Raw genomic sequence first — 22399 nt, 5'->3', positions numbered from 1 at the left:
TATACAATCAATTAATCAAACAATCAGACATTTAAGACATTACATTCAACAACAACCAACATTAAACTAACTAAAGTGCTCAGTGTTCAGTATATTGTCCAGTGTAGTGTAATGTTCAGTGTTCAGTGTTCAGTGTCCAGGTTCCAGTGTCGGTAGGAGGCAGGGGTAAAAAACCTGTTCGCTGTGCATCCGGGAAAAAAATTCCCCTGCAGCCCTCTAGTTGTAGAGCGACTACTATCCAGTTTGCCCACCAGTGCAAAGCCGTGGCTCCCCCACCTCCCTCCCCCGAGGGACCCCACACACCCGACTCACCCGACCCGCCCCACCACCGGCGCATCCGGCCCAGCCCACCAGGCTCAGACTCCTGTAGCCCTTCACGAGGCTAGCCGGACCAGGCGCCCCAGCGGCGGAGCAGATCGAGCACGCAGGCCGACCGGAGGCCCCTGAGGAGAGGCCCAGAGAGCTCGGCGCATGGCAGGCAAGCAGAGGCGAAAAACCTGTACACAGCTTATCCAGGGAAAAAGCTCCCTGGCTCTTCTCAGCTTGTTCCGGGCTGGGGGTTGGGGGTTGGCGGGTAGGGGACTGGGCCTGTAGCTGGGGGCCTGGAGTTGGGGGGGAGGGGCCCGGAACAGGGGGTTTGGGGTCGCTGAGTTGGAACCTGGGGTTGGTGCTGGGGTGACGTGGTGGTTCCCGCCGGTCTCTGCTCCTGGGTCTGGAAGCCTGGGTAGGTGTCAGAGCTGGATATGACATGTGCCTGAAAAGATACAGGAGTGAGAGAAGGGAGGTGTGCATGGTTTGTGTAGTGTGCATTTTGGTGTCAGGCGGGTGATCAGTACTTCCCTGTGACCCAGTGGTGTTGGTCATCCTGGTGCTGGTGGTGCTGGCAGAGACGGCTGGTTCGGCTGTGGGTTGTGTGTGGTGATATTCTGGTGAGGGTAGGAAGTGGGTCAGTGCTGTGTACATGTGTAGGTGGTGGAAGGTGCAGTAAACTTCCCTGTTGGTGTTGTGCGCTGCTCCTCTCCTGGTCCTTGTGATGGTGATACTGCTGACCAGGGCTTGTGCTGGAACGGTGGTGAAGGTGATAGTGCAGGAACTGGTGGTGTAGTGAGGTAGGCCCGGGGTGGGGGGGGGTTGGGCGATGCGGCGCGGCATGGGGGGGGGGTTTAGAGGATGACGTCCTTCCATCTCTCCACCCCCCACACCGCTCTTGCTTGATCCGGGTTATTTTTAAAGTCAACAATAGCATGGTCCCTGAGGCAGAGGGTGATTCTCCTCCTCAGGGTTGTCAGGTGGACGCTCTGTTTCTGATAGACCCTGATGTTCCTCGTCTCCCAGAGTACCTGCTTGACGGCGCTGATGATCCTCCACTGTTGTTGTAGTTGGGGGGTTGTGCACCCCCCGGGAGGACCATACAGGATGTTCTCGCTCGTCAAGCGGGGCAGGGTCAGCAGGCTGTTTAGGGAGACAGAGGGAACAAACAGGGCCCAGACCCGCCTGGCCACGGAGCACTCACAGAACAGGTGGTTAATGTGTTCTGTGTCCGTGCATCCGTGGGGGCATTTCTCAGTCGTTGCGATGTGCCGCCTATGCAAGAATTCCCTAGTGGGGAGACAACCATGAGCAGCCATCCAGGCAATGTCTTTTTGTTTATTGTTAGTACATTTATGATTAATGTTTTTCCATACCTGTTTGGAGTCCACGGCTGTGCTGGCCTTGGGGTGAGTAATGGTTTCCTTCGACCTTATGAAGGTCATAATGTCTTTGTATTTCCATGAGGCCAGCCCAGCCGTGGACAATCCTGTCTTGAAGGCAAAGTCCCTCCATATCTTGTAGACTGGAGGGGGGTCCCAGCTGTAGGGCACAGTGTGATTTATTGATGCGGTCACCCTGAGTGTCCGGAGGATGGGTGTGGCATAGTATATTTCAAAGAACCTGGCTTTCCTATCTTTGTTGTTGATGTTGTTGATGAGGTTGGAGAGTCCCTGTGCCCTAATGATGTTTAGGATGTCTGGGACCCCTTTCCCCCCATTCTCCACTGTTTTGTACAGGGTGGTGCGTTTTAGTTTTTCCATCTGGCTCCCCCAGACAAAGGTAAACATGATCCTTTCGATGGTTTTGGATACTGCTCTGTCTGGGGGAAACACCCTGCCCAGGTAAAGGAGAATGGGAAGAACAATAGCCTTCAGGACCAGGATCTTGCCTGTCATTGTGAGAGGCCGTGCACTCCACTCACAGATCTTCTTTTGGACCTGGCGGATGGTCTCCTTCCAGCTGCCGGAGGCTCCTCCATCTTTCTGGTAGGTGATCCCCAGCAGCTTAATGTTTTCCGTCTTTACAGGGAAGGAGGTTGCCAGGTTCTCCTGCCAGTGCTGCGACAGAAACAGCTCACACTTACCCCTATTGATCAGGGCGCCAGTGGCTGCACAGTAGTCCTCCACCACTTTCGTTGCTGTGGAAATGGAGCGACTATCTGTGCCGACGATGGTAATGTCGTCCATGTACGCCACCACCTTGAGCCTCTCCCCCCGGGCCCCTGGTAGAGGGTAGCCCATGATGTTGGGGGAGCTCCTGATCTTCCGTAGGAACGGCTCCAGGTAGATGACGTACAGTAGAGGGGCCAAGGGGCATCCCTGCCGTACTCCAGCTTTGATGGGGAAGGGGTCTGTCAACTGGTTGTTGATCCGAACTCTGCTCGTGATGTTGTTGTAGCAGAGTTCGGTCCAGTTGAGCAGGTGCTGGGGGAAGTTCATGCCCCTCAGCACCCTCTGCAGGAAACCATGGCTAACCCTGTCAAAGGCCTTCTCCTGATCCAGGCTGAGAAGGCCTAAAGGGGACCTCCGCTCCTGGGAGTGCAGGATGAGGTCTCTCACCAGGAGCAGGTTGTCGTTGATGGACCTACCGGGGACGCTACAGGTTTGGTCAGGGGCTATAACTGAGGGGAGGAGGGTTTGAAACCGTTGGGTGAGGGCTTTTGTCATAATTTTATAGTCCACTGGGAGGAGATTGATGGGGCGCCAGTTCCGGAGGTCCTTGAGGTCCCCTTTCTTGGGGATCAGTGTGACCGTACTCTGTCTCATTGACTCTCCAAGCCTCCCTTCCCTGTAGACGGCTTTGAAGACCTCCGCCAAGTCCTCCTTGAGGAGATCCCAGAGAGTCTTGTAGAACTCTGCTGGGATCCCATCCGGTCCAGGGGCCTTGTGTGTATTCAAGGAGTGCACGGCCCGGGTGAGCTCCTCCGTGGTCAGCTCTGGGTTCTCACTCTCACCACCCTCGGGGACCCGGTCCAGACCATCCAGGAAGGTGGCCATGAGAGTCTCGTCGGTTGTCTTGATGTTGTAGAGACTCTCGTAGAACTCTCTTGCCACCCCCGGGATGTTGCCTCTGTCTGACACGGTGTCCCCATTGGTGTCGTATAGGGACAGGATAGGCTTGTGTTTTGACCGTGCCTTGCGGAAGAAGTGGCGTGTGCATTTCTCCTCCTCCTCCAGGCCCTGGAGTTTTTCCCTGAACTGTTTCTTTTGTTGTTGCTCCCGGTAGAGGGTGGCAAGGTGTTGTTTGGTCTCAGCCAGTTCTCGGGCCACATCCAGACCACCCAGTTGTAGGAGACTTAGGCGTTGGAGGGCCGCGTTGTGGTGTTGAAACCTGGCCCTCTGTTCTGCCGCTTTCCTCCTTCCGACTGACCCGAAGTAGCCCTTTGTCCTGGCCTTAACCATCTCCCACCACTCTATCGGGGAGTCGAACAGTTCTTTTAGGGTCCTCCACTCCAGGTAGCGCCTGGAGAAGGAATGCACCACTGTTGGGTCCTGAAGGATCGATGTATTCATCCTCCAGGTACCCCTACCCGCTCTTGTTTGGCCATCCCATTCCAGGGACACTGTCAACATCCTGTGGTCCGAGAAGTGGGCCGCCTGGCTGGTCAGGGTTCCCATCCTCAGACCTGGCGAGAGCAAGAACATGTCTATCCTGGAGGAAGAATTCCCGGAGGAACTCACCCTTGTGTGTGTCGGCGGGGAGGTGCCACCGGCGTCTACCAGTTGGAAGTCGTCTATGATGGACTGAAGTTCTGTAGTGGATCGGTCTCTCCTGGGCCTGCTGCGGTCCTCATCCCGGAGGGCACAGTTGAAATCTCCCCCCACTAGGACTGGTGTGGGGATGAGGAGGAGAGACCGAAGTTTCTTGAAAAGGGAGACTCTCTTGGCCACGTTGGTTGGGCCGTACACATTGATGACCCTCAGCGGCGAACCCTGGATCTCTAGGTCCAGAACCAGGATTCGCCCGCTCTCTACAACCTCCCCCTTTTTGGTCTGCAGAAAAGGGTTGGCCACCAAAATGCCGACCCCATCAGCTCTATCAATGTTTGAGCCTGACCAGAGAGAGTCCCCCCGTGTCCATTCCTCCTCCAGGGTGGCGTCCATCTCCTTGAATGGGATGGCGCACTCCTGGAGGATATACATGTCTGACTGATGTTGGGTGATGTACTGGTAGACGACCTCCCGTTTGTCTGGTTGCCGGAGGCTTCTGGTGTTGAGAGATGAGATTGTTATCCTCATGGTTCTTGGATTTGGTTTGTTCTAATTTTTGCTAAACTATTGCACATGAGGTTGAGGCCCTCCAATGGGTCGTTGGGGGCCAGATAGTGTGGTACCTCCCCTTGGCTGCTCATGGTGTGGGGGTTGTCTCCCCTCTGACTGCCTGGTGGCCCCCTCATCTGTGTTGTTGATGAGGTGATTTTCGGTGGCCCGTACGGTCCGGTGAGCATGGACTGGGGGTGGCTGGTGGGCTGTGCAGGGTGAGGAGCATGTGATGACTGGAGAGAGGAAGAGGGTGGGGAGGAGGGTTTGGGGGGGGGAGCCGGCTTACCTGTATGGCGTTGGGGTTTGGGTTCTGGAGTAGTCTTTTTGTCTGGTTTTTTCCGGATTGCCTTTTTTTGTGGTCTTTTGCGTTTTGGTTGAGCCAAGCTCCAGTCATTTTCACTGTCTGATTGGGAGGGGAGGTGGATCTGCGGTGTGCTGCTGGTGGCTATCTCAATAGAGGCCGGCTCCCCCTTCATGGTGTTTTTGCAGGGGGTGGAGGTGGCCATGGGGTTTAGGAGGGGTTGGGTGTTGAGGTTGTCTGTAGGGGGTGCTGGGACGGTTGGTTCCTCTCCTTCTCCTTCTCCGTCGCTCGAGCTCTGATCGTCCCCTCCATCGCTCGGGCGCCGGTCCTCCTCCGTCTCTCCCTTCTCTTCCTCCATGTTGGGTGTGGGTTGGGGTGTGGGTTGGGGTGGGGGTTGGGGTGGGGGTTGGGGTGGGGGTGGGGGTGTGGGTTGGGGTGGGGGTGGGGGTTGGGGTGGTGGTTGGTTGGATTTATAGCCCCGGGCTCTACTTGCATAGGAACTTGGGCAGTCACGGTAAAGATGCCCCTGTCCCCCGCACAGGTTGCAAGGTCTGGTCGTGGTGCACTCCGACGTCGGGTGGTCTTGGCGGCAGATTTTACATACCACGGCCTTGCAGGCCGCTGCCAGATGGCCCAATTGGCCGCAGTTCCTGCAGAGCTTCGGCATACCGTAGTAGTAGACGGAGCCCCTGTTGTTCCCCAGGTTGATGGTGCTGGGGATATGTTGGACTCCGCCTATCCCCTCCGGGTCCGGACGGAGTTGCACCAGCCATGTCTGTAAAAAGTGTCGTTTGTTGCGGGCTACAAATCACTCTGCGATGCTGCTCTGTGATAATGAAGCTCAACCCGGAGATGGGGGCTGGTCTTAAACGCGACATGAGAACCGTACAGACTCAACCCTCTATGCTAGGCAATCTTGGCTGACAAAATGTGCTGGCGTCTGTGTTTTCTCCTCGCCAATAATGGGCCAAAAGTCACCGATGGAACCGACTTGAGGTCCAAATTTGAACGGACCAGCGAGCAGACATGCCTCCGTTCAGAATAAAATCATGTGGGCCGCGAAGGCCTCGTGTATTTTGTTGTGATTCGCTCAAAACCCCGCCGTTCCACCGTCGGAGGGAGCGATGCGCACAGCTTTCCCTGTGCTATTTGTGTCCTAAACTGCTTAAAATGGATCCTGCACTTTGCTAAGCGGACACATGACGTCATGCATTTATTCTAGTTATCATTTTGCAGTCTTAATAGCTTTAAGTAGTCAATGTCTTTGCTAGTATAAGTGGGGTGTGTGTCAAAATGTATTTTGAGCTTACTTGGGACCATTGCTGCAATTTAAAGTTGTAAACTGCAGAGGTATTCTGGGATGAGACAGTTAGGGTCACCACTGTATGAAAGTATTGGTTTATTATAAGACAGCAATACCGTGATGTCCAAATCATATTGGTATGCATAAAAAAAGACAGAACTTTATTTTATTATTTTATTTGTACGTGTTGTGTGTGTGTGTGTGTGTGTGTGTGTGTGTGTGTGTGTGTGTGTGTGTGTTGGGTGGTGGGGTTGGGATTGTGCGTTTTTGGAGGTGGGGAGTGGAAATGGGGGGATGTGTGTGAATTGGAATGGAGGGGGGGGGATAGTTGGGAGGTGTGTGTGTATGTGTGTATGTGTGTGTGTGTGTGTGTGAGTGAGAAGAATGTCACTTAAGATCCATTCTGGTGTGTAGGCTTTTGAGATCGTCTAGCAACTGCAGCAGATCTCCATGTCCTGCTGGGCTGGCTACTGCGGGAGCATTTGGCTTAGCTGCTGACGTCTCCTCCTTCACTCTGGCTGGCTTCTCTCTGGCGTTTCTTGCTGCTTCTCAACTGATAAATAAAGCAAACTACCGTATGTCGATGTGGGCCTAAGAAGTCTCAACTGGCTTGGGCCTGCCGTTGGATAGGTTGCAGGGAAGATTGCCTGGCACCTGACTGGCCTCCATGTACGTCTGCTGCAGAGCACTCTGGGACAGGCCTGTGAGGCACTGTGAGGCCTGCTGAGATAGCCAGGGACATGATCTATCCTTCTGATAAGACTCTCGACCTAGAACAACCAGGGTGGACTCCTGCTTTGAAGCCCTCACAACGTTCTCTTGGTTCCTGACACATTTGGGAACGATTGTTCACACAAATTTACAAGCACATTCAATGTTAAATGACCTACAGCTTATATAGGCCAATTACCTGTCAATTTGACTTTGCCGAGCATGCCAGGAGGAAGACCGTCACCGCCATGGATGTTGTATACGCTCTGAAACGCCAGGGACGTACTCTGTACGGCTTCGGCGGCTAAACTATTCGTAAACTCAACCACCCCCTACCAAAAACAACGGCTCTTTTAAGAGCCACCCATCTCCACACAAGAGAGTTGATTCCATTATTATAACACATTTTGTCAGGCCTGTACATTCAACGGGTTTAGCTGTCATGAATAAAAACATACGTTGCCAAATCAATGTCAACGCAAGTAAATGCGTAGTCTTGGCATTCCACGACTAGAAATGACCATCCCACATTTGCACCCTAGAAAGATGGTTATTATGGATTATTACGCACACAACACAGTGCAGTCCCTTTTTCTATTGCGCATCTAGTGATAATAATGCATGCCCTTGTCGTACCATCCCAAAAGGACAATTCCTGGTAGTAATCGCTAGGCTGGTTGGGAGTTTGGGGGACTTGGTGTTCTATGTATATCATTCTCAATCTTCCTCTTGACATTTTCATGTTCATATCGCCATCGGAAACAAGGCAACCCGACAGCCGGGTGAAAAAGTAAGGAAGGGGTGGGGGGAGGAGCCCGCGCGTGCGCAGATAATGTATTTACCCGCGAGGCAGACTAGAGCTTTGGAAGTGGATGTCAGCAGCCGCCTAATTTGCATAGCCCCACCTTTATATTACGGGTGTGCGTTTGTCGCCTCTTCATTAGTTTCTGAGAAGTAACGAGCCACTATCAACATGCCAGAACCTGCGAAGCCAGCGCCCAAGAAGGGCTCCAAGAAAGCCGTCACCAAGACCGCCACCAAAACCGGCAAGAAGCGCAGAAAGTCCAGGAAGGAGAGCTATGCCATCTACGTGTACAAGGTCCTGAAGCAGGTCCACCCCGACACCGGCATCTCCTCCAAGGCCATGGGAATCATGAATTCCTTCGTCAACGACATCTTCGAGCGCATCGCCGGCGAGTCCTCTCGCCTAGCCCACTACAACAAGCGTTCTACCATCACCTCCAGGGAGATCCAGACCGCCGTGCGTCTGCTGCTCCCCGGTGAGCTGGCCAAGCACGCCGTGTCCGAGGGCACCAAGGCCGTAACCAAATACACCAGCTCCAAGTAAACAGATTTTCGTCTGTACTGCTTACCCCAAAAGGCTCTTTTAAGAGCCACCCACCCTATCAAAAAAGAAAGCAATTCCATAGTGAGATGACCTCGCGTGCTACCAATCAGTGTACTAATTGTGTATTGTAACAAGTAAGTACAATTATACAGTATTTATACAGCACCTTTCCCAGACCAAGGGTCTCAAAGTGCTTTACATAACAAGGAAGAAAACACAAATAAAACAGTAATACAGGAGTGAAAGACACAGCAGGTTAAAACAGGCAGAAAGCATACATAACATAACAAGCATGTATAAGGCATATGTATCAATTACTCGATGTTACAATTTTCAAAGACTCCAGTCCTTGAACGCGCAGGAGGTTTTGCGCGCCTTGTTTGATGCTCACTAGTTGTCTAAAACGGTTTCCTCTATTAATATAATGGACAGGAGTGACTACACTGCATACATACGCATGGCCAATTTCTCGGGACAGGTGGATTTAAAATAAATAATAAAATATAATAATAGTTTAAACGGCGTTCACATGTGGATCTATCATCACCTCCAGGGAGAATCAGACCGCCTGCTACTGCTCCACAGCAGATGAATGTGTGTATCTTAAACGGCGAAGACAAATGTAATCTTCTTGCACTTGAATAGCATTAAGGTTGATGCAGGCTCACTAGTCAGCTACCTGGACAGAACCTCAAGAACCAATGATGTGAACGAGTTCGGTCATGCATGTCTTGTCTATGTCTATTATTGTATTATTGGTGAATATTAATACGATTAATACCAGGCTCAAGGACAGCCAAGCAGCGGCAGAACCATTATATTATATTATGTTACATTACAAATGTGATGTAATGTAAACACCCCGGTCCACAAAGACCCACAAACACATGGAGAGAGGAGGCAGGCTGACTACGTCACCATCGATAAACAACACATACATAAGCACATTTAATTTATTGAATTTACTTATTACTATTATTATTACATTTATTTAATTGCGTTATAGCGGCGCATAGAGAAGCAAAGAGGCGGGTTTGTTATTATCAAACTAACTAAATTAGTAACGTTATGCTAGTTATTAATTAACGTTAATTTCGCAATGAAGACCGAACTGCAGCGTTTTAGCCAACACCTATGAATGAATGAATGAATGGACTTTTGTCATTGCTACAGTACAGGTACCAAACAACGAAATTTAGGAGCTTGCTAGACAGGTGTGTTATTATTATTTTTTCAGCTGCCGTTATGTGAGACTCTAGATTAGAATCATGGCCATCATTTATTTTGTCAATAGTTTTTGTCAAAAGTAGCTTATTATTGCCTATTAATGCTTGTACTTTACTCAATATCATTTTTGTTATATTTTTTAAATTCTCACTGATTATTTTGGTGAAAAATGTCAATTATTATGACAAAATAGGCTAACTAAAGGGGGCGGGTCCTTCTCTCTCGGGCAGGCTAACTAAAGGGGGCGGGTCCTTCTCTCTCGGGCAGGCTAACTAAAGGGGGCGGGTCCTTCTCTCTCGGGCAGTGTTGTGCGTGTATGAGTGTGTGTGTGTTTGGTGCTCAGCTGAAAATGGTGGCCCGAAGCCAAATTGTGCTTAGAGGGAATTATTTTCACCGGACATTATGTCCGACGAGTTTTCTATTTGTCGGACTTCAACACATTTTACCGGACAAAGACCGGTAATTACCGGTTAACGGAAACCCTGACCGGTAGGTACCGGTTACTTTACATTCGGTATGTACCCGTACCGAATCGCAAAGGAGATTTCGGTGCCTCATTTCGGTACTTTTCTATCTCGCGACGTCACATCGCCTGTTAAATTTCCACTCAGTGAAAACAGCGAGTACAGAAGGATAACGAGAAGGTTGCTAATAGCAACTTCCGCTAGCGGGTTGGCGTAACGCGACGCTCGACTTATGGGTGCGTTCCGTAAACTCGTTCTGGAATTCTGATCACCACTCGTGGAATGCCTTCTGTCCAATCAAATGACTTGCTCCCCTTATGACGTCGGGCCCAGTGTGCGCTGCGACGCTCTCAGAGCGAGTTTACGAACGCTAGCCTTTGATTGGACAGTGCACTCCAGGATTCGACGCGTCTGTTGATGACGTTGTGCGGATGTGTGGCTGCGTCTCTGCGAGGAGGACAACATGATCGGGGATCTCCTGATATTCGGGTACTGTCCTTATCCTACTACTGTGTCTGAAAAATCAATCGTCATGTCAGCATGGACCAGAGAGGGGGAGGGGAGTAGTAGTAGCTGAGCGGCAACAGAGTTTGGATTTTGACGAGGTGGAGGGCTCCAGTTTATCAGAGTTATATTTCCTCTTGGTTCTGGGGGCTATGCAGGCCTCTTCACTAGATCCCTTTTCTAAGAATATTCTGATGTCCTTGAGGGGCTGCCGAACAAGTGTGTACTCGTATTCGACATCAGTACCAACGATAGGCACCCCCAGCTTAATGGAGTCCCCAAGGCTCAGGAGTTTTATTTTCATTTATTTTAATTTGAGTGTATATTTAACTAATATATATTGTGCCTCAGCAATAAAAAAGTGAAAAGCTGTTTAATGTTGTCGACCGTGTTATTATTATATATATATATATATATATATATATATATATATGTCATTTAAAAAAATCAAAAGTACCGAATTAAGTACCGTTTTGGTACCGGTACCGTTTTTAAAGTATCGGTTAGGTACCGGTACCGGATAAAACCCAAACGGTACCCAACCCTACTCATGAGCATGCGGCCGGTTCTTTAATTATCAGGCATAATAAACCTGCGTCAATAAAGAGCAATGTTACACATAACAAACACTCTTTACAGACGGCAGCCCATCCCTTTCGAAATGACCCCACCTTGGGCTGTGCCACCTCCTCGGTGGGCAGCGGCGGCTGGGGTCATACAGAAATTCAAGTTTTTTCTGTCGACTGCACCACAACAGACGGCCCAGCCGCTGTCGTTGCGTTATACAGAATGGCTAGAAGGGGCAGGTATTCTGTCGGCTGGCTAGACAGGACATTGAGGAGGGGATATGCACTACAGTTCATTCAGCCTCCTCCGCCCTTCAGGGGCGTGAGAGGGACTGTTTTGTCCTGCCCGATAAAAACACGTGCGCTCCAGGAGGAGATTACGAATCTCCTAACAAAGAGCGCAGTGACAATGGTTCCGAGGGACCAGTACTGTGGTACTCCCCGTATTTCCTTGTCCCAAAGAAATCGGGAGGCATGAGACCCATACTAGATTTAAGGGTCCTCAACGAGAGAGTGGCGAAACGCCCCTTTCGTATGTTGACGACGAGGCGCCTCCTGTCTGGTATACAGAAGGGCGACTACTGAATCAGCATAGACCTGAGGGACGCGTATTTTCATGTGCCAATCACAGAGAGGCACAGGAAATTTCTACGTTTTGCCTTCCAAGAGAAGGTTTACGAGTACACGCGCCTGCCCCTCGGGTACGCGCTTGCTCCTCGAACTTTCTCCAAATGCGTGCAGACAGCACTCGAACCACTGAGGCGAAACGGGATACGCATATTAGCATATCTCGACGACCTACTGGTTTTGGCCCAATATCCAAATCGAGCCATTCGGGACGCAACCTCACTGGTGCAGCACCTCGCTCAGCTGGGGTTAGCTGTCAACTGGACAAAGAGTGCTCAGTGGCCGGCTCAACAGTTTTCCTATCTAGGCATTCAGTGGATACTGCCGAGAAGAGGGCCAGTTTATCGGCACCACGGAGAGCGACACTGACGTCAGCTCTCCGGGTGTGTCGAGTGACAAATACAATCACCGCTCTGTCAAGGATGTCCTTACTAGGACTGATGTCTGCAGCCCATGTAGTGGTCCCCTTAGGCCTATTACACATGCGCAGACTGCAGAGGTGGTTCGCACGACTGCGACTGGTTCCAGTGAGACACCGTCGCAAGTTGATTGTAATACCGAGATCGGTCAAAACCGACCTGAGCTACTGGAGAGACCCGCGCGTCATCGAAAGGTTGAGGTTAATCCTTATGAAGGTGGTGGGTTGTTGAGTGGCTCCAGGATGATGGAGCGAAGTACGCCCCTTTATATAGCACCCCAGGCGGGCGCAGGCATTGAAAAATTCAGTCATTGGCTACTTTAGGTAGCGGGTAAACCAATAGGAGCAGAGCTCCCCTATGGGGCGGAGCTCCACGATATAGAACACCAAGTCCCCCAAACTCCCAACCAGCCTAGCGATTACTACCAGGAATTGTCCTTTTGGGATGGTACGACAAGGGCATGCATTATTATTATCACTAGATGCGCAATATAAAACAAAAGGGGCTGCACTGTGTTGTGTGCGTAATAATCCAAGTAACCATTTTCTTTCTAGAGTGCACGTGGGATGGTCATTTCTAGCTGTGGAATGCCAAGACTACGCATTTACTTGCGTTGACATTGATTTGGCAACGAATGTTTTTTTCATGACAGCTAAACCCGTTGAATGTACAGGCCTGACAAAATGTGTTATAATAATGGAATCAACTCTCTTGTGTGGAGATGGGTGGCTCTTAAAAGAGCCGTTGTTATTTATAGGGGTGGTTGAGTTTACGAATAGTTTAGCCGCCGAAGCCGTACAGAGTACGTCCCTGGCGTTTCAGAGCGTATACAACATCCATGGCGGTGACGGTCTTCCTCCTGGCATGCTCGGCAAAGTCAAATTGACAGGTAATTGGCCTATATAAGCTGTAGGTCATTTAACATTGAATGTGCTTGTAAATTTGTGTGAACAATCGTTCCCAAATGTGTCAGGAACCAAGAGAACGTTGTGAGGGCTTCAAAGCAGGAGTCCACCCTGGTTGTTCTAGGTCGAGAGTCTTATCAGAAGGATAGATCATGTCCCTGGCTATCTCAGCAGGCCTCACAGTGCCTCACAGGCCTGTCCCAGAGTGCTCTGCAGCAGACGTACATGGAGGCCAGTCAGGTGCCAGGCAATCTTCCCTGCAACCTATCCAACGGCAGGCCCAAGCCAGTTGAGACTTCTTAGGCCCACATCGACATACGGTAGTTTGCTTTATTTATCAGTTGAGAAGCCAGCCAGAGTGAAGGAGGAGACGTCAGCAGCTAAGCCAAACGCTCCCGCAGTAGCCAGCCCAGCAGGACATGGAGATCTGCTGCAGTTGCTAGACGATCTCGCAAGCCTACACACCAGAATGGATCTTAAGTGACATTCTTCTCACTCACACACACACACACACACACACACACACACACACACACACACACACATACACACATACACACACACCTCCCAACTATCCCCCCCCCTCCATTCCAATTCACACACATCCCCCCATTTCCACTCCCCACCTCCAAAAACGCACAATCCCAACCCCACCACCCAACACACACACACACACACACACACACACACACACACACACACACACACACACACACACACACACACACACACACAACACGTACAAATAAAATAATAAAATAAAGTTCTGTCTTTTTTTATGCATACCAATATGATTTGGACATCACGGTATTGCTGTCTTATAATAAACCAATACTTTCATACAGTGGTGACCCTAACTGTCTCATCCCAGAATACCTCTGCAGTTTACAACTTTAAATTGCAGCAATGGTCCCAAGTAAGCTCAAAATACATTTTGACACAAGACACCCCACTTATACTAGCAAAGACATTGACTACTTAAAGCTATTAAGACCGCAACATGATAACTAGAATAAATGCATGACGTCATGTGTCCGCTTAGCAAAGTGCAGGATCCATTTTTAAGCAGTTTAGGACACAAATAGCACAGGGAAAGCTGTGCGCATCGCTCCCTCCGACGGTGGAACGGCGGGGTTTTGAGCGAATCACAACAAAATACACGAGGCCTTCGCGGCCCACATGATTTTATTCTGAACGGAGGCATGTCTGCTCGCTGGTCCGTTCAAATTTGGACCTCAAGTCGGTTCCATCGGTGACTTTTGGCCCATTATTGGCGAGGAGAAAACACAGACGCCAGCACATTTTGTCAGCCAAGATTGCCGAGCATAGAGGGTTGAGTCTGTACGGTTCTCATGTCGCGTTTAAGACCAGCCCCCATCTCCGGGTTGAGCTTCATTATCACAGAGCAGCATCGCAGAGTGATTTGTAGCCCGCAACAAACGACACTTTTTACAGACATGGCAGAAGTCGCACCAGCCGTCGCCGTCGCCGCTCCGGCCAAGGCCCCCAAGAAGAAAGCAGCAGCCAGGCCCAAGAAAGCAGCTGGCCCCAGCGTCGCCGAGCTCATCGTGAAGGCCGTGTCCGCATCCAAGGAGAGGAGCGGCGTGTCTCTGGCCGCGCTCAAGAAGGCGCTGTCTGCCGGTGGTTACGACGTGGAGAAGAACAACTCTCGCGTCAAGGTCGCCGTTAGGACCCTCGTCACTAAAGGCACTCTGGTCCAGACCAAGGGCACCGGTGCCTCCGGCTCTTTCAAGATTAACAAGGAGGCGGTCAAGAAAACGGTGAAGAAAGCTGCCGTCGCAAAACCCAAGAAGATAGTAGCAAAGAAGCCCGCCGCCGCTAAGAAGTCTCCCAAAAAGGCCGTTGCAAAGAAGCCTGTCGCCGCTAAGAAGTCTCCCAAGAAGGCAGTCGCAAAGAAGCCCGTCGCCGCTAAGAAGGTTGCCAAGAGCCCCAAGAAGGTTAAGAAGCCCGCACCTGTCAAGAAAGCACCGACCAAGAGCCCCAAAAAGGCCGTCAAGGTAGCGAAGCCCAAAGCAGCCAAGGCAAAGAAGGCAGCCCCAAAGAAGTAAACTTGTGTTGACACGACAGTGTTCATGTTGACACTTGTACCACAAAAAAAGGTTCGTTTAAGAGCCACCCACCTTTCCATAAAAAGTGCATTTTCATCCATGTCGACATAACGGAACTTTCTCAAATAAGAAGGTCTGATTTACACCAGTCTCAATCACTGACCTATGCACACGAGAATAATAGCTATATTAAATATTGAAATGGCCTTAATGAGAGTTTAATACTTTACACAAACATATTTAAACAAACGATATATTGTCTCACTCGGTCTCTGCGTGAGCGAGGAGGGGGGGGTTCTATGCTAGACTCCACAAAATACCTTTCAATATCGACATACGGTAGTTTGCTTTATATAACGTTATTTGGATAGAAATGGTCAACTTTTCGCTCTAGTAGTAGCCTACTACATTGCGTATGGGGAGAGCTGTGAGAGCCTAATGCACTTCACTTTTCGCTGTAATGCCAATAAGGAGTATTGTTTCGCTATTTAGTATATTATTAGGAAATTATTGGTTTGATTTGAACTTTGATTTCTGGCGCGCGAGGGAAACTCACAAAGGCCGAGTGAAACAGCGGCCAATCGCTGGGCGGCGGGAAGAGGCGCGCGTATCCGGGTTGCTGATTGGATGAGGTGTCATCGACCCGGTGGCCAATGAACGCTGGTCAGGCTGAGCTATAAGAACACCACCCCAAGCGAGCAACTAGTATCCGCTTTTTCTTTAACTAGCACAGAACCCGCTTTAAGTTTCAAGATGTCAGGAAGAGGTAAAACCGGAGGCAAGGCCAGAGCAAAGGCGAAGACCCGTTCTTCCCGAGCTGGACTCCAGTTCCCAGTGGGCCGTGTCCACAGGCTCCTGCGCAAAGGCAACTATGCCCATCGTGTGGGCGCTGGCGCACCGGTCTACCTGGCCGCCGTGCTCGAGTACCTGACTGCTGAGATCCTGGAGTTGGCCGGCAACGCCGCCCGCGACAACAAGAAGTCTCGTATCATCCCCCGTCATCTGCAGTTGGCCGTCCGTAACGACGAGGAGCTGAACAAACTGCTGGGCGGTGTGACCATCGCTCAGGGCGGTGTGCTGCCCAACATCCAGGCAGTGCTGCTCCCCAAGAAAACCGAGAAGCCCGCCAAAGCCAAGTAAAAGTTCTACTACGGCTTTCACCCCACTACTTAACCCCAAAGGCTCTTTTAAGAGCCAACCACTTGTCTCTCAAAAAGTGCAGTTTGTATTTTCATCTCTAAACGGTGTTTGTCCGCTATGAGTACCCTAGTGTGCCTCATGTTGAAGCCTGCAATCACTAAGTTAAACAGTCACCATATACCTTCGTGAGGCTGAGAGAACGCACCCACAACACTTTTGATTTGGCCACGTGGTGTTGCCAACCAATGTTCCCTTCATGATGAATGCTGGCTATAAGCATAAACACAACAAATGCATCTGAGGATAGCGTAAAAGCTATAGCTGGGGTCGTTGTCCTTAAGAAAGTGGTATCACAACAGTGGTATCATCTGCCAGTTGACTAATAATTATGGATTTTCCCATAACACCGATTTTGTTTTAAATCTTCATATTATGTTTATTATTATTATAATTCACATGGGCGGGGCGGGTGGACAAGGGAAGCGCGCAATGGAGGGAGCAGGAGGGGTTTAGAGTTTTAATTTATGGCGGGAAGGGTGCACGGAGGTCGTGTCCAATGACAGCCTGAGAAGGAGGTGACAACGGGCCAATGAGCTCGTCTACATTCGCGGGCCAATGAGCTCGTCTACATTCGCCGGCCAATCGGAGCACGACGGCTCCGGCTTTATAAACTTAGCAAGTTCACTTGAGAAGAACATCTATACTTTGACTCTACAATAAGAAGTTTGCATCATGGCCAGAACCAAGCAAACCGCTCGTAAGTCCACTGGTGGCAAAGCCCCCAGGAAGCAGCTCGCCACCAAGGCTGCCCGCAAAAGCGCCCCGGCCACCGGCGGCGTGAAGAAGCCTCACCGCTACAGGCCCGGCACCGTGGCTCTGAGGGAGATCCGTCGTTACCAGAAGTCCACAGAGCTGCTCATCCGCAAGCTGCCCTTCCAGCGCCTGGTGAGAGAAATTGCCCAGGATTTCAAGACCGACCTACGCTTCCAGAGCTCTGCTGTGATGGCCCTGCAGGAGGCCAGCGAGGCTTACCTGGTCGGTCTGTTCGAGGACACCAACTTGTGTGCCATCCACGCCAAGAGGGTGACCATCATGCCCAAGGACATCCAGCTGGCCCGTCGCATCCGTGGAGAGCGCGCCTAAGATGATGAGTGTCGGACTATGTTCATGAACAAAAACCAAAGGCTCTTTTAAGAGCCACCTCAATATTTCTCAAAATGATTTTTTTCCATTAACTACTCTTTTATAAAACGATAGATGGGTTAAAGTAGAATGAGATCGCAGAATGCCAGAGGGTACCATATGACAAGTAATAGCAGAACAGTTGTACTGTCACAAACTAGGAAAGGACTTGAAATCCTTCGCTGTAATGTGCGGAATGAGCTTTTAGTTGGGCTCCAGTCGTTTTTTGGGGGGGGGCAGGATATCCATATGACGACTACACATTTTACTCGATAAGCGCACTGTTGCAATTTCGACGGCTTATGTCATATTATTAGGCTATTTCTAATACAAAAATAATACTAAATGGTTTTACGCACAATGTGTTCCTTTGTACCACGTCCCTACGATCGCAATGCATTTGTTTGACATTTTTCGGTGCGTGTACACAGTCCTAGATCTGAATGACAGGGAAAGCTTCGTGAGAGCCTACTGTGTCTGTATTGAAAGGGGCAAGGGCTGTGTAAATTAAATCGTTAAAGAGACACACCCCCAACACACACATCCCCCCATTTCCACTCCCCACCCCCCAAAACACACAACCCCACCACCCAACACACACACACATTTTAATCATTTATTTCACACACACACACACACACACACACACACACACACACCTCCCAACTATCCCCCCTTCACCCAAACACACACACTCCCAACCCCTCATCCCAACACATACAAATAAAAAAATATGTTTTTTAAAGTAATGAGTTCTGTCTTTTTTTATGCATACCAATATGATTTGGATATAGTGAGCCCACTCAATATAACAAACAACAGTTTTAGGATCACTAAACACTTATGTCCTAACCAGAATACTTGAGTATTGGGTAACATTGGGTTATATATATTGGGTTACAGTATATATTATATAGTTGAAAGCCAGGGCCCTTTCCCTGTTAGAAACTTGATTCCTCATTTCCTCTCGCGTGTCTCACTTGCTGCTTCTCATATAGCATTGGAGGAGAATAGGGGAACAACCTAGATATTCTCCTCCAATGCATTTTAATTATGATGCGACGAGTGGACAGGAGATAGGACGCGAGGAATGGAGTTTCTACAATTGAGAAAGGGCCATCGACTTTTGTCTACCACGGAACACTAGTACTGTTACTTGTGCGTCGATGGAACTATATACTTAATTCGTGTTGTCCTACGGAGGATTCTAACGACTGAATTTGAGAAAACTTACGTGTATCTATTATTCCAAGACATAATCAGATATGGTAAAACCAAGCGACAATTGAAACGAGACAACTGGCTGCGTGTGTTTGATGTCCCCAAAAGGTGACAGGGTATTAGAAATATTTTAGACATTTTTAGATTACCCTTTCCTCTAAATATAGGCATTGTTGCTACTATTTAACGTAAATGTTGGTCCCAGCACACAAGATCAATAGCTTTCAGGGATGATTAAAACATCTAGCCTTGAGAATGAATTAGCCTACACATTTCTGATACTGCTTTTCATTATTCTGGTCTTTTTAGATGGTTCTGGCACTTCTATGCAGTCTCTATTGCCTGGAATGGGGTGCTTATTGCCCTGTCACTGCACATGGTTGTATCAATACCCATTATGGTTGACTCATATATTGGGATTCCTGACAGGTGTGGGCGTGCCAGTAGAGCAAGGTAACCTCTCTCTGTCTTTTTTTTCCATTGTTTTGCTTCAGTGTTTCCTTACTGTGTCTGTAGAATGTAATGTGTTTGTAATATATTGTCATGTGTTTCCTCTCCTGCGTGTAGTTCCGCAAGTGTCAGCTGTGCTGGTGCAGGTGCTGCTATGGGTCCATTCCCTTAGGCGACTGTTGGAATGTCTGTTCGTCAGTATTTTCTCTGATGGGGTCATTCATAGTGTTCAGTATATGGCTTGAGCTACTACATCTTACTAGGACTGACAGTCCTTTGCTCGGATCATTATATCATTGGAAAAGGTTAGTGTGTATATACATCCCTATATGGTACATGTGGCCCACATGATGTGGGAATACGGTAAATATGGGAAAACTGGGGTTAGGGGTAGGGTTAGGGTTAAGGTTAGGGTTAGGGTTAGACATGCCAGGATGTACCAAGTCACCCTTGCACCTAACCCTATCCCTAGTTTTCCCACATGTACCGTATTCCCACATGTACCGTAACATAGTATATATTTGCATATTGGTAATGGGTTTTTAGTCAAGTTGTTGAATTGTTTCCTCTAGTCTTGATGATGCTTAAGAGCAAAAACAATTGGGAAATTGGACCTTCATGACCTTATGTTAGTAAGTAATATTAAATATGAATATTTTGGTTAGAAGATAAGGCATCTTAGCAGCTGTTCTGGTGACCCACGATATGGTGTGCTACTGCAGATGTGATGGTGATTGTGTGGTCTTTGTAGGGACCCCTACTCTTCCTCTCCTCTCCCAGCTGGGGTGGTCCCACGTGGCTGGAGCTGTGCTCTTCACCTGGGCCTCGCTGCTCCAGCACCGCTCCCTGATCCTGCTGGCTAGGCTGCGCACCGGAGGCTCAGGTGAGCTCATGCAGCTGACTGAGAGCCTCAACATGACTCACAAGTAGATGTGTTGCCATTAGGGATTACACATAACTTTATTTACATATAAGCTTTAATGTTTAGATTTTTTGTCTGGATTGTTTGAGTTAATACCAAAGTCTGGTGCAAATTTCACTTGAATAGGCTCATTGGAAATACATTTAGTGGACAAAATGATGATGTGCTCTTCAACCAGGCGTTGGCTGCCCAGCTTTGTCATGAGTTTTACCGGAGCAAATTTGAGTCTTATCCACAACATCGTAAAGCATTCATTCCTCATTTATTATGACTCCTTTGTGTGAATGTTGTCTTTTGCACAACCTATGTTGGAATAAAATACACCCATATTCACGTAGAAAGGATTACTTTGAATTAATTGTTTCAATATCCTTTTTTTTATCCCCACAATCAAGGTTGGTGGAATTCGTACAACAATTGAGACAAGGCAGACAACACACACACACACACACACACACACACACACAAACAAACAAACCAGAGCAACATTTGAATTTTGAAAAACATTACGTGCTTGATTTCCTTGTCAGGCTCAATGAAAGCATTGGAATAGTCACAGAAAGGCTAGAGCTACATGCAAGGCAAGCTAGATCAAGCACACCTCAAGCTTTTCCAATATTTCATATTTCAAATATGTCTTTTGCTCAGGTCTGAATAGAACATTATTATTCATGTTTGTGCTGTCTGCTACCATGTCATCAGGTTCAGTTTTTTATTCTTTGTTCTTCTTTATTTTTATATTTGAAGGGAAATTATTTCTGTTATGACAGTAGAATAGACGAAAGTTTAACATGGATACTTCAGCAAGCAACTACTCAAATTACATAGATACATTTGTTCTATATGCACCAATGACGACATTTCATAAAGGCTACTTATTATTCTGTCCTACCACAAATCAGTAGCCTAGCCTTTATGAATTGTCTTCATTGGCCCATATAGCAGAAATTCATCTGTATGTGATTTGAGTAGTTGCATGCTATTCACCAGCAACCTGGGAAAGCCGGCCCTCTCCAAGGCATTTCCACCACAGTAGAGAACTCTACTGCGACCTCCTCCCAGACAGCCAAGAATTTTGGGTTGATCCATGACAACCACTTATCCTGTGTGGCGAAACACATTTCCTGCTTTTCACTCATATTGCTGTTCTTTTGGTCCACAACCACCCACATTTTCCGTTCTTCATCTGCCACCGTATTCTTTATTTCTCAACCCTATTGAGGAGTTTTTTTCAGCTTGGGGTTGGAAAGTATATGAACGTAGAGCATGAGTGCATGCCCCTCCTACAAGCAATGGAGGAAGCATGTGGTGATATAGCTGCTAAAGCATATCAGGGGTGGATTCGTGGTCAGGGAGAACATTGCCTGTGATGTCGATGAGGTCTTGTGGCCAGTCAGAAACGAAAGGCAGGATGCAGCCTAATCTTCTTTTTCTTTACAGTATATACTGTGCAGAAGGTTTATTTTCTTATGTCTATTGTTTGTTCTGTATGAATTTTACAAATCCAACTGTGTTTGCTGAGGTGTATACAGTGTTTCAGAATAAAAAAACATTCTATTCTTGTATTTGTGTGTTTTATATTTGAGTATGAAAACATAACAGTTTACAACAGGCTACTGTATGCGCAGTATGTAGTGTAACACTGAAAATGCAAAAGGCCTACTGATAATCTTATAATAGTAGGCCTAGTGTTTTCCATTGAGCATATCAGTGTTCAATTGGTTCTTAGAAGTGTCTATTCATTTGATGGTGTGTGTGTGTCATTTGACGACAAACATTTAATTTTGAGAAGACATAACATTTTAAATACAGTGTTTACTTTTGCAAGAGATTTGTGAAGTTTTGGGTTTTGTGTGTGAGTTCTTGGATTTGTGTTTAGAGTTTTGAGAAAATGAGCCATGCTTTCAGAAACTGTGTGGAAGCAATTGATTTTTTTTTTAATAATAATAATAATAATATAATAAATAATAATAACAAGTAATTCTTCCTTCTTCTAGCATTGTGACCTCTGGTCCTAGCATCATTTTCTTATGATAACTGATGGATAGGTGATTCACTTACACCCTACACATGTATTTGTTGTAAATCGCTTTGGATAAAGGCGTCGGTTAAATGTCAAATGTCACCAGTCTCACCTGTATTATAAAAGGATTCCATCCATCTCGGTGTTTACAAGTCTCTCGAACTTGACAATATTTTCCATGACACACATAATCGACAGTTCAAACAACCAATGACAGTACTTCATACTAGCTTACGTCAGTGACAAACATACACGTCTGCCTTACAGCTACCCAATGACATTGGCGTTCGAGCTCTCTTTCAGTGAGCACAATTCGCAAGTTTAAAACTGGTCCGTACTCCCAGTAAACGAAACCTCGTCGTCGGATACTAATATATACTATGTAGCTTAGCTTGCCAATTTGTTAATTATATATCAAGTAATCCTATTATTTGGATGATATA

The 22399-nt window shown here is 48.2% G+C and overlaps 5 protein-coding genes and 1 pseudogene across 6 annotated transcripts in view; 5 read left to right on the top strand and 1 right to left on the bottom strand.

The window, feature by feature from the left end:
• The window catches only part of LOC308152854 (histone H1-like), a gene marked incomplete at both ends in the record, with an annotated part of 58791 nt that extends 43773 nt beyond the window's left edge, over window positions 1–15018 (top strand). The window contains one exon of the mRNA XM_080525923.1: window positions 14968–15018. Coding sequence (XP_080382049.1) covers window positions 14968–15018 — 51 coding nt within the window. The remainder of the gene's footprint in view (window positions 1–14967) is intronic.
• LOC308152853 (histone H1-like) overlaps window positions 1–22399 on the bottom strand; it is a gene marked incomplete at both ends in the record, with an annotated part of 103305 nt that overhangs the window by 661 nt on the left and 80245 nt on the right. The window lies entirely within an intron of this gene.
• Window positions 7860–8237, top strand: LOC308152950 (histone H2B-like; the record flags this gene model as incomplete). The annotated part of the gene is made up of 1 exon (XM_080526022.1): window positions 7860–8237. Exon 1 carries the CDS (start codon window positions 7863–7865, stop codon window positions 8235–8237), a length of 375 nt encoding a protein of 124 aa, XP_080382148.1. The 5' UTR covers window positions 7860–7862.
• Window positions 15772–16158, top strand: LOC308152893 (histone H2A-like; the record flags this gene model as incomplete). The annotated part of the gene is made up of 1 exon (XM_080525965.1): window positions 15772–16158. One exon carries the CDS (start codon window positions 15772–15774, stop codon window positions 16156–16158), a length of 387 nt encoding a protein of 128 aa, XP_080382091.1.
• Window positions 16891–17301, top strand: LOC308152871 (histone H3.2; the record flags this gene model as incomplete). Its single annotated transcript, XM_080525943.1, has 1 exon — window positions 16891–17301. The coding sequence occupies one exon, from the start codon at window positions 16891–16893 to the stop codon at window positions 17299–17301; it is 411 nt and encodes a 136-aa protein (XP_080382069.1).
• On the top strand, window positions 17431–19941 carry LOC308153148 (polyprenal reductase-like; annotated as a pseudogene). The gene is made up of 5 exons: window positions 17431–17453; window positions 18544–18669; window positions 18871–19014; window positions 19129–19316; window positions 19763–19941. The product of its transcript is annotated as a polyprenal reductase-like (transcript).

This window comes from Nansenia antarctica (assembly GCF_963989245.1).
Source record: "Nansenia antarctica genome assembly, chromosome: 3".
Classification (NCBI taxonomy): domain Eukaryota; kingdom Metazoa; phylum Chordata; class Actinopteri; order Argentiniformes; family Microstomatidae; genus Nansenia; species Nansenia antarctica.
This window is presented reverse-complemented; position numbering and strand designations above follow the sequence as displayed.